General features: G+C 39.0%; 1 protein-coding gene across 1 annotated transcript in view; it reads right to left on the bottom strand.

The window, feature by feature from the left end:
- Positions 1-12255, bottom strand: part of GOLIM4 (golgi integral membrane protein 4) — a 55109-nt gene that overhangs the window by 3434 nt on the left and 39420 nt on the right. Inside the window, exons 6-14 of the mRNA XM_025198032.1 lie at positions 11390-11472; positions 10735-10818; positions 8027-8197; positions 6462-6785; positions 4651-4919; positions 3906-3985; positions 3322-3434; positions 2127-2294; positions 1389-1457 (exon numbers count right to left, since the gene is read on the bottom strand). Coding sequence (XP_025053817.1) covers positions 1389-1457; positions 2127-2294; positions 3322-3434; positions 3906-3985; positions 4651-4919; positions 6462-6785; positions 8027-8197; positions 10735-10818; positions 11390-11472 — 1361 coding nt within the window. The remainder of the gene's footprint in view (positions 1-1388; positions 1458-2126; positions 2295-3321; positions 3435-3905; positions 3986-4650; positions 4920-6461; positions 6786-8026; positions 8198-10734; positions 10819-11389; positions 11473-12255) is intronic.

The raw sequence follows: 12255 nt of genomic DNA on the forward strand, positions 1-12255 counted from the left end.
CTCCTACCTCACCCCCCAATACAAGTCAGGGAAAGCCTCCTGTAAGAAGACCTTTCCCTCAGCACATGGATTTCTAACTAAGAAGGATCCATAAGAGTTGGTTCTGTTTTCAGTTTACAAGTGCAAAGTCTTGTGAGCTATTTCTGCTGATATAAACAGAGAGCAGCATTTAGTGTCTGTCATTTATTTGTAACAGGATTACAGCTATCATCTTGAGGTGAAATTTTAAATCTCAGTCTGTATCCTTCTTCATTATCTGTAGCATCACAAGTCTGGAAACCTTTAAATCTGTGTCTCATTTTATTAGATAGCCCTCAAGTACCATATCACATAAATTAAAATCCCTCTAGATGGGATTCTTCTTGGTTGTTTTTCTGAAGGAAGACTTAGCAAGTAAAGTTGAGTTCTTTAGCTCTTTTGGTCCCAATTCAGCAGTGTATTGAGACATACAAGTAATACCACTGTTTTAAATCCTGTGAATTCTAATCCATGAAGTGCACCCAGGAAGTGAATTAATTTATGGCCAATAAGCCACCACAACAAACCTGCAGGAAGTTTTCTGCTTGTCCCATGTAAACCAAGTTCTCACTGACGCTGCTTAAACCCTAGGTGCTCTGCTAGCAATGCCAGCATATTCCCGACATTGTATTCTGAACTCTTTTACAGTGAATCTCTGGTCAGAGTGATTCTTCATAAGCAAGTATGATTACTTGATCATATTTGCTGCTCTGTAGTACAGCATTACATGGAAAGCAAGAAACAACAATTGATTGTGTATATCCCAAGAACCACAGAGCAGTGTATGATATGGTCTGCAGGATTAGCAGGCAGTGCAAAATTTGAAAGCAGAAAAATAGCTATTGTCTTTTTTTTTTTTTTTTTTTTTTTCAGTGCAGATGTGTGTACTGACAGTTTCACGGCTATTTGGTTGCATACCTACTGGGGACTTAAACGGCTTGAAATACTTAGGAAGAACATAGATAAATCAGTCAGGGCTAACAAGTAAATTGTACAAGAAAGCGGTGTGTCTGGAACAGCAATATGGAATTAGACATACAAAGTAAATGATGATTTCAGTGACATTTGAAGGGCTTGAGGTTTGTGCGAGATCCCTCACCCCAAATAGTGAATGGTTTAATATTTTCAATTACTGTCCAAATAATGCTCAGCTATATAGGAAATTGATGGATAGCTGCACAAGTGTCCACTGGTAAAAATAAGACATGGGGAGATCTGAAAACACTATCCATGTTTTACAATTGAAAATTATTATAGGCAAAGCAAATTAGGGTATATTTAATTTTATACAAGTGACTGACATTCACCAGAATGAGCTGAGATCTGCTGTGTTAGCTCAGTCCAATCATACCCTGTGTTCATATTCTTACCTCCTCTTCTCCCTCCTCCTGGTACTGTTCATCTACATTATCTTCTTGCTGGTCAGGGTTTCCTGCCATCTGTAGAAAGTGTGTGGGTGGAAACTTAGTTTTGCAATACTTAATTTTAGTAATTCTGAGTCTTAGAGCTACCTGCACTGCAACTATAAAATGTGGTTTCTCTAAATTGCTATTCAACTGGATATATCATTTAGATTTTGTCAAATTAAAAAAACCCAAAAAAACAGACAGTAGAGTGATTGTAATGAAATTACTAAATGGTACAGGTTGAAAGACGCAGCCCAAGGAAATTACAGTATATAGGCAAATACAAAACGCACCATGCAGTATGATATCCAGAGGATAAAAACTGTCAGGGTTGCATATCATAAGGTTGTGCAACACTTGGGGCAATATGGAAGCCCCCTGGAAAGGAATTGAGTGAAGAACAAATTACTTGCAGTATTATAATAGCAGGTTGATCATGGATGAGGCAGCCAGACTGGAGACCCAGCCAAATCAGAGTATGGAGCCTGGCATAGGTCAGGGCCCATGGCATTAGAGATAAGGGCAAGATGTTCCCAGATCTGTGTGTGTACATAGTTTAAAAAGTGATCTCCTTAAAGAAAATTAAACATGGCTTTACAGCACTAATCTTGGCCTTACTCCGGTGGCATCTTTAGAGCAGCCATTTCAAAGTAGCTGTAGAGGCACTCGGACACCTGCACGTGATCTCTTTCATCAACTCACCACTAAATGGTCCTCCATTTCTGGATGGCCCTGTTTTTGATCATTTTGTTTATGCTGCTCATTCTCATCTGGCATATTCTCTTCTCTCTCTTGTTCAGCTTCCTCAAATTCATCTTCTCCTTGATTGTTAGGATCATCAGCTGGGTTCACATCTTCCACAGCTACCTTCTGTAATTTTTGGAAGTTATTCTTCTATAGACACACTAGTCTTATCATATAATTGTATTTCACTTGAAAGCTGTCACTAGTTACCTTACTCAGTCAAGTACAATTTGAAGCCAAGAGGAGTCTTCCACCTGGCTTCAGTGAAGACTGGATCAACACTTAGTGATTATGGAAAATGTCAGGTTTCCAGTACTGGAAACGTACAGACCTACGATGTGGACATCTGTCTACTAGACATTAAACAGAGGCTGAACTGTTTTGTTTCTTCATAAGATGCCAAGTGATGACAGACAAAGGACAATAAAGACAGTTCAGAATGGTCAAATGCCAAAATGCTTATTGGGCCTGGATTTCAAAATCTGACACTCCTTTCAAAGTCATCCCAATCAGAGAAAGATTGGACATTGATCTCATTTGTAACAGTTACTCAAGGAAGAAAGGGTCCCATGATCCATCATTCTGCTTTATGATTATTTCTCTTTATGGTTCCACAGATTTAAGGATGTCATCTACAAAATACCAGAGATCTCATATGGCCGATACATACTTGCCTTTTAAAAATATCTGCCACACCATCCAGCCTGTAATCATAAACACATCCTACATACACCAAAGCTGAACAAAATACAGCGAGGTTTATATGCAGAATTGGATATATGTTCACTCTCCTCCCAGACTGACATCCTTAAAGAGGCACTCACCACCACTCTAACAACCAATGAGAAACTCCTTTACTGTTTCATATCCAAGACTTCCCAAGTCTCAGGTCAAAATTCTCATGCCATTTTCTACTGAAAGGAAAGACTTGAGATATGCACAAAGGCAGACTGCCCTTAACAATGAAGGCCATATTCATTTCTTACAAAACAAACAAAACCATAATACAAGACAAGTTATGTTCAAGACCTTATTTCAACAGCCAGCTGGCTTGGCTGTTGAAAGCAGTTGGCTCACCTGATTTTGTGTGTGTTTTTTAAACTTCAATAGCAACTTCATTACATGTTAACCTCAGCCTCTCAGTTGTACTCACTGGTTCATTGGCCTCCTGGTTTTCTGCTCGATGATCTGGTTCTTGCTGTTCATGTTCATTATTCTGATCATCATCTTCAGTTTCATCCTGGTGCTGAGTGTCCCTTTCGTATGCTGAGAAAATTTATTATATGAATTACAGCAGTATATACAGACTCCAGTTAGGAAATAGGATCCTGCACAAAGCCTAGTACAAAACAACATAGTAATCCTGTCCATGTCCTGAAAAGCATAAAAACCTAAATAGACAAAGCAAAGGAGTTATGCTAACGGATTATGTGTAGAAAGATTAAGTGACTTGCCCATGGCCAAACAAGTAGTTTATTTCAGGGCAAGAAACTGGATTCAGATGTCCAGAGTCCCAGACCAGTGGCTCAACCACTGGGGCTGCACTTGTAATTGTAACTATATCTCTACCTCAGTGAGTCACCTCAAGCATCAAAACCCAACAAATTTGAGTTACTAAAAGCCCAGCTGTCTTCTGAAACCCAAGAAATTTGGAAAGCAGAAATAGAATAGATATTATAATCCTTCATTAAAGACTGTTCAGGGAGGAGTGGCATAAGGACAGAATTCAAATCTCACCTCCCTCCTCCTCTTGGATACCATGCTCCTCTTCTCCTTGTACAATATCATGGTCCATGTTGTCATAATGAGCTCGTTGGCTAAGAAGATTATAGGTAAATACATTATTTCTGTTATGAAAAGAGCTCTTGCTCCTAAACTATGGGATTCTTTAACTAAGTTTTCCTTGCATTTCATTTAGCTAAATTCTTCCATTACTATTTGTAAAAGAAAATGCACCTTGCAAAATAAGCCATTCTTGTGCAGGATCTCATACCTTCTCTGTAACTTTTTACCCATCTACAGAAGTGAACAGTACTACCTGTCTACTGGATGTTTTAAGGACTTGCAAGTTAGTGTTTGTTAGTGCTCCGTTGAAACACAGGCTCCTCTGGGTTGAAGGGTAACCACCAGTGAGCAAAAAGCAAGTTACATAAGCAATGCTACAGTTGGAGCAGGGGAAATTTTAGCCGAAAACATTACAGGAAAACTCTTGGGAAGTATGAGAACTTTAATGCACTCTCTGACCAGGCAGGACTTCTACTTTACAAGACTTCTACTCTCCAACAGAATCCCTCTGGAGGATTATGCTGAACATAAATCAAATACATCTTTGCAAGATGATAGCCAAAACCACCCTCAATTTTAATCAGTGGTTCTGAGTTTGGGAGGTATTTCTGAAAATGCATCAACTACTTTCTTTTCAGGCTGGAATCCATGAAATCCAAAGTATACAACACAGTGTGCATATATGAAAAAAGTTTACCTTTGCTGGTGTTTATACTGTTCCTCTCCTTGTTCAATCTGTCTCTGTAGCATGAGCTCTCTTTCTTGAAGCTGTTGCTGCCGTAATAGTTGTCCTTGCAGTCTCTGCTGACGTAGGGATTCTTGATGTTCTCTTAGCCGATTGGCTTCCTCAGCTCTTTGGGCTGCCAGGCGCTGCTGTTCCAACTGTTCTTCATAGGCTGGTTTGTATCTTTTGGTGATAGTTTTTGTTGGAGTTTCCTGAGACACAAACACATCTGAATATACACACTATTTTGGGGGTTCATGTCTTCCTTCGCTATCAGAATGAGCTTCCTGCTAGAATATTTATTACCAGCAATAAACATGCCAAAGCCACTAATCACAAAAATGAGAAGGGCATACAGGCAATGGAAAAAAGCATGCAGGGAATGGAAGCACTAGGAAAAATATAGGTAAAGGTTTGTAACGATACAGTCGGTCATCACGGGAATAGCCTTTTATAACATAATTAGAATATAAAATGCTGAAATATACCTGTGTTGCTGAAACTGTTTATGGCCAGGCCAGACCTCACCAGAGCAGTTCTCAGATCCCATGGTAGCAGGTATTTCCACATAATTTTTTTCTAATGTTGGTACTACTTTTGTCTTACTCTACTGGAGAAATGTTGCGGGTGTACAGTGTTGGCAGAATTCAGGGGAAAGCAGCAAAAGTTTGTGAAGACTTTTCCCTCCTCCACTCCCATGTATAATACGAGAAGACCTTCATCCCACCCTTCTTCTACTGTCTCATTTACAATATCTTAATTAATTATATCAAGTGTGCTAAAATATTCAAGCACAGCTGGATAACCGAAATGGTGTGAAAGCATAACAATGCTTGCTTTCTTAGTCTACTAAACAATGATAGGGAAGTATATTGAGACCACTGCAAAAAAAAAGTGGAGAGTCAGATGCTCTACCCATGGAATTCACTGGCATTCAAAAAGGACAGGGACTTCAGTAAGAGATTATACATTGCTGGCAATTGGGTGTAATGCAGGGCAACGTTCTGATACTGGACCCAAATCATAACATTAAGATGTCTCTGGCAATGCTCCTCTTGAGTAAAGAGTTCTCATCATCTTTGAATTGTACAATGTTTTTGTGAGCTGGGTAAATGTCTGCAGGGGACTAAAATGAGACCAACAAATTACTTTTTCTATTTAAGACCTGACCTAGAATGTAAATCCAGGTCTGACAGTTTCTATTTAAAACTTCATGGAACCAACCTTGGGGGAGTAGGGGGAATCGGGGGATGTTGGAAATCAGTAAGAACATGACTTCTATATATACATTTATCAAGGCTCTGTCAAAATATTAGCAAACACTTGAATGGAAAGAAGTGTTTACTGGAGTTAGCTAACTGCAAAGAAAACATACTTGTATTTATTAATACCAAATGAGGCATCAAATCTAATATTGCAAAAGAGTTGCTCAAAAAAGCTAGCATATTTGCACGCACTTATGCACAGCCCAAATACTGTAAGCTGATTCCATTTAAGTATACAGCTCTTGGGAGATGAAACTTGCCCTTTTGCACTGTCTGTATTGCTACCAGAATTAACATCACTTAAGACAGGTTCTGGATTAGTCAACTCTTTAAGCACACATTTGAGTCCTATACATCTAAGCGCAATGTCTTAATCCACAGTTGTATGTAAATCTAAATTATATTCATCATGTCTACAAATATGCAGATGCAAAGCAGAACAAGCAATGGACAGAAGCCAGAACACAGGGCCACTAATTTAAGAAAATGGTTTAGTAAATTAACTGTGTACCTCTGAACCAACATGTTGGTTTCTTCTTCTTTTTGTTCCTGCGCTTTCCATTCATGTTCATCAGGTGTTTGATCCTGTTCCTCCACCAAGTGTTCAGGTTGTCCTGCCTGCTCCATCTCCTCCTCTTCAAGTTCTTTTTTACGCTCTTCTTCCACTTGGTCCACATGTTGCACTTCATCTTCTCCTGCTTCTTGTTGCTCCTGAATATTTAGTTCTTTTGGAGGGGGACCACCATTTCCCCTTCTGTCCAAATGAAATGATCCAAGTCTACCTTCCCTGCCCCGAATATTTATTTCTCCCCTTTCTTGTAGCTTATCCTCAGTCTCAGGAGCCTGTGGGAGATGAAATAGTAAATCTGTATTTCAAAAAGGTGCTTACCTGTAGAGTGTAATACACAGTAAACTGGCATAATAAGCATGTATTCATAAAAAAGAAATTAATGTCTGCCTGGTTTCATCATTAGGTCAAGCAAATATTCAAAATAACCACTGAAGTAGTAGCTTAACATCAGTCTACTTTTTTGTGGGTGTAAACAGAGTTGTTTACTGTGGGCATTTTAATGCCCACATGTAGCCTCATAGAGAATATACAGATCATCTCAGGAACAAAGTTATGCCTTCACAAGGAGTGATTGCTGAACATTTAATCCATAATGTATAATACTTATTTTGCATCCTTTTCAACACCATAGTTAAAAATGAGATTTTTTCCCAAGGTTAATCAGTAGTAGTATCTTATTTCATTAATAGAGTATTGTTGAAGGCGGAAATTACTTGTGGCATGATAAATTGCTTAATGCGAATAAACATGGAATTATCAAGAAGTTAAAATCAGTACGGTTTTACCATACAAGTGAAGGAACAGATTCAGATCTCTTTGCTCATGCTGAGTGGTATCTTACTTCAGAAGTGTGTTCATTGATTGCTTTTGAGGTGAGATTCTACTTAACGTGAGTATAGAAATATCAGACTCTGGTCCTTGGCCCTATATGTTTAAGAAATAACAGTAATATGAACTAACTCATGGCACTTAATTTAAAATGAAACCCAAAATATGCTAAGTAGTACTGCAACCCAGCTATGAGTCGCACTTGATTTTGATTCAGAAATGTTGGAGTCCCTGCTTCCAAACACCACATGGAAAATAAGACTGAGTTGAAATTACAATTCTTTTGAGCTACAGTTAAATCTTAAAGCATCTGCAGAAAAGCTAACCATAAGAGGTTTTTCATTACCTTTTAAACAACAGATATCTATCATTCAAACTACTTGAGATTAGCCAACCAGCTGATTTTTAGATTTATGAGAATTACTTTGAAAAACCACAGAGCATAAGAGCTTTTGGAACTATGGGGGAAAGAATATTTATTGAACACACTTTCTCCAAACCCATATCAATGTTAAACTGTTCCTCAACTCTTCACTTTAGAGATGAGTCCTGACACAGCAAAGCAGTTGGGCATGTGCTTATATCCCTTAGAGATCAACAGGCCTTAAACACATGGTTTCCTGTACCAGGGCTTTCCCCACTGCAGTTTAGAGATCATCAGAAGTTTCTAAGGCAGTTGATTTACCTCCTTGTGCTCTTCAGCTTCATTCTCCTGATGGGCTGGCAGGTGACTATATGGAAATGGTGTCATTGCTGCCCTCGGTTGCACATTTGGTTGCTCTACACGTTCAGGCTGTCGAAAGCTTGGCATTTTGTTGAGCGTGTCCTTCAGCTGTTTATATTCTTCCACCTGGGACTAAAGTTGAAAAGCATTCATTGTATTGTACTGAAACAAGCATCTCATTGAAATACAGTGACTCCAGAGTGATTTTCTTGACAACACAGGTATGTAGAATCACTTGACATGCACGTCAGATCAAAACCTCTTGGGGTCTAAGACTGGTTGCTTCCATGCATTAGAGTATCTTGATTTAATATGTACACCATCAGCCACAGTGCACATGCAAATACAAAGTGTATTGGAAAATATCCCCCTTGCACACAGGTGAAGATTAGTTTTTCATGCTAGGCAGAAGATTGTCAGAAGTGAATGATTTGATTTTCTTTGTACACTTTAAAATGACAGAAACTGAAAGCACCACAGGATCATTCGTTCAGAAGCAAAAATGCAGTTAGTTCCTTTTAGAAACAGAAATCAAGTTAATAAAAAAAAACAAACAACCCAAACATAAAAGTGATTAAAGCTAAGCAATCCTCAGCCTTTAGACAATAGTTACTAAAAGACATGAAACAAGAGAAAATAGGGGGGTAAGGAAAAAAAATTCAAACTAGATTGACTTTAGTGAAGAGTAAGAAATAAAAAGTATCGGTGTTTCTCCTGGTGGAAGAAGAGAGGAATTTAGACTCTAAGTGACCTTAACACCCCAAGTGAAATGTTACTTGTGTTCACTTGTATTGGTGTCTCTTGGATCAATCCAAAGTCTCAGCACCTTCAATAAGTTACCCATGGAAGGGACTATTCAGCTAAGCAGGCAGGGTTTTTCAGAAGGGATAAAACTCCTCCAGCAGATATAGATATAGAAAGGTGCCTACGCAAGTGAGTTTGAAAAGAATCAGATCTTCTACTGCTCTAATGGAAAACTTATATAAAACTCTTCAAGGTTTTACTTTGAAAAGGTACATTTGGCAATTCTCCTTTCCTTTTTCTTCTTCTTTTTTAAAATCCAAGTTAAGGTTTTTACTGATTGGCTATAGTCTACACCCACTGACTGTCAGTTTCCCATTGTATCAATAGAACAGCACGCACAAAACGCACTGTATGTCACTGTATGCTGTATTGGATGTTCCCTAGAAAATGAAATCCATAGTGCTACAGATTAACATGATGAAATACATAGTAATAGCTCCGAAGTTTGACACACCTCGAAGCAGCTTCAAAAGACTGTAATATCCATTAAAAACAGACAGACCTAAAAAGCAAAACAGAATATAAAGCAATTACACGTAGCCACTTTGGAGGGATCCCTCTTGCCTGATGGCTTGTTTGGGGACTTAGCAGAACCTTTTATATAACATTTTTAGAGATTACGTTAAAATTTATTAGCCAGATGAATCTGGTTAAGGATCCTAAGTGTCAAAGGTTAGCTTCTGAATTTTTTGTACTTATTTGCAATCTAGAGATACTGCTACACAAAGGATGTCCAAAGCAGTACCCCATATTCCTTCAATTCAGATCTCACAGGCTGATACTCTACTCTAGGTGCATCAAAGATGCAGCCCATGGACCAGATCCAGCCTCTACCTTCCAGCCCACTGAGCTTCCTGTGGATCTTGGACTGGGCCTGCATATGGCATGCCTTGGGACCGGTCCCGCGTGCAACACAAACCAAAGCTGTAAGCTTTATAGTTAAAGGACTAAATCATAACCCAGTGAAATAATTGGAAAGTTTCCCATTAGTTCCAGCAGACCTTAGACCAGGGCCTAGGTAAGCTCATAGGACAAGACCTCACTAACCAGATACTCTAAAACAGGGGTTCGCAAACTGTAGTATGCATACCCATGGGAGTACAAGACATTTCTGGGAGGTATGGGGGAGAAATTGTGTACTGGTAGATTTAATTTTCATGATTAAATGTCAACCCCTTAAATGCCAAGTATTAAGTGTACACCATAGAGGTACACGGGCAGCTGGTAAATCTGGAAGTGGGTATGCGATAAGAAAAAAAGTGTGGGAACCTCTGCTCTAGAACTTTTTCTCTAGTAGAAAACTGCCCCTTATTAGTACTTCTGAATTTCAATTGGTGGTCTATTTTCCTTCAACCATACTCTCCCTCAGCTTCACCAACTTAATCTTTATACCACACTCACTTTATTGCACAATCCATACACAAGACTAGATCCCATAAATGTGTACCGTGAATTCTGAATGACTCGTTTCTTTCAAAGTGGTATATTCAAATATCAGAGACTGTGGGCCCTGAGCTAAGAGAACGTCTGCAAGAGAAATAGGAAAAAAGGAAAGAAAGGTCTTCGGCTTTCTCTCGCATTTAAGAAGAAACCACTTTTCTCAGTGAACGTGCTCTACTGGGCCCATAACAAAGCTGTCAAAGAACAAAAGATTTATCTAGAACAATTTAAATTTAACAGAACTCCTTCAAGGCAAGCATCCCCCCCTCCCCGAGAGTATGCATCATGGGGTTAACTGTAAAATCTCATGCAAAAGGTTGCATGCATAAGGTTAAAATCAATTGAAGCAAAAGAAACCAGACTTAGGGAGATTCAACAGATCTCGTGGAAAGTATAGCTGATAGAAGCTGCTTTTCCTTTCTGACCTGTGCAGCAGCGAGTGCACTCTTGTGGTCTTCCAAAGTCACTACAAGCTGGTCGTGCTGGGAGAGTAAATTCTTATGCTGCTGCTACATAAAAAAGAAGATTGTTACATGTTTCAAAGTTTGTTTTGGATCCTGCCACCATGACCTGAAGTTGTTTAAAGTGTAATTAGATTCATATACATATTTTAAATTAGAAGCAACTAATTATAAAAAAAAAAGGAATAAAACCATGGAGAGAAAAAAAAACAGCAATTACAAAAATTTAAAGTTGTAGAAGATGTGGATGAATACAGATGCCACCTGAAATGCAATCCACTTCAATATTCTTTATCAAAAAACAAAATATGATTTAAGACTTCTTTGCTTTTGCAAATAAGACACACATCACATCTAATCTTACTGTAAGGTTCAGAAATGGTTTCCTTCAATATTATAACCAATTAAAGTATTCTTCCTCATGCTCTTTTCATATCCATCATTATTTTTTAACGAGTGGCTAAATTGCAGATACAAGAGATAAGTGTATTTTGGTTAGTCTTGCTCTTCTTTGTGTCAGCTTCCAAAAGCTGCAGGTTTACATCGTAACACACCCAAATCCTCAAAGCGTTTCATGTATGCCAAAACCAAAGTCCACCTTTAGAAAACAGAAACTTACCTTGACATCTTGTAGCTGAGTATGGATATCTTGATGTGCTTTTCTCAACTGTCTATTCTCTTCTCGCAAATTATACAGTGATTCTATTAAAAAAAGAGAGAGAGAGAGAGAGAGAGAGAATGTGAACTATAGAGACAGCTGGATTTACACATTGATTTTAAAATACTCTTCAATGCCACTGAAGTTGAATTCAAAATGTACAAAACTAAGGACTGTATTTATAATCCTTAAAGTATTGCTGAAAAATTTCTACTACATAAACTACTACTTGAAATATAGTAAAATGTTTCATAGTTCAGTTTCATAGTGTCAGAAGATACTTATTAGATCATCGAGTCTGACCTGGGCAGGAATGAGTCCTGGGGTCAAACGACCCCAGCCGGGTGTCTGTCCAATCTCCTTTTAAATACCTCCAAGGAAGGGGACAGCACCACCCCCCTTGGAAGCGTATTCCATATTTTGGCAACCCTCACTGTAAAGAAGTTTCTCCTGATGTCCAATCTGAATTTGCTCTCTTCCAGTGTGTGGCCTTTGTTTCTAGTTACACCAACAGGTGCCCTGGTAAACATCGTATCCCCTATTTTTTGCTGGCCCCCCCGATGAGTTTGTAGGCACCCACGAGATCACCACTCAGCCTCCTCTTGTGGAGGCTGAAGAGGTTCAGGTCTCCCAATCGGTCCACATAAGGTTTTTTCTGTAGGTTAAAAACCAAGACAAGTGGCCCTCCTCTGAACCCTCTCCAGGCCATCCGTATCCCTCTTGAAGTACAAGGCCCAAAACTGGATGCAGTACTCCAGCTGTGGCCTGACCAGCGCCGCACAGAGGGGAAGTATCACCTCCCTAGAACTGTTCGTCATGCACCTACT

Source organism: Alligator sinensis, unplaced genomic scaffold (assembly GCF_000455745.1).
Source record: "Alligator sinensis unplaced genomic scaffold, ASM45574v1 scaffold787_1, whole genome shotgun sequence".
Lineage (NCBI taxonomy): Eukaryota > Metazoa > Chordata > Crocodylia > Alligatoridae > Alligator > Alligator sinensis.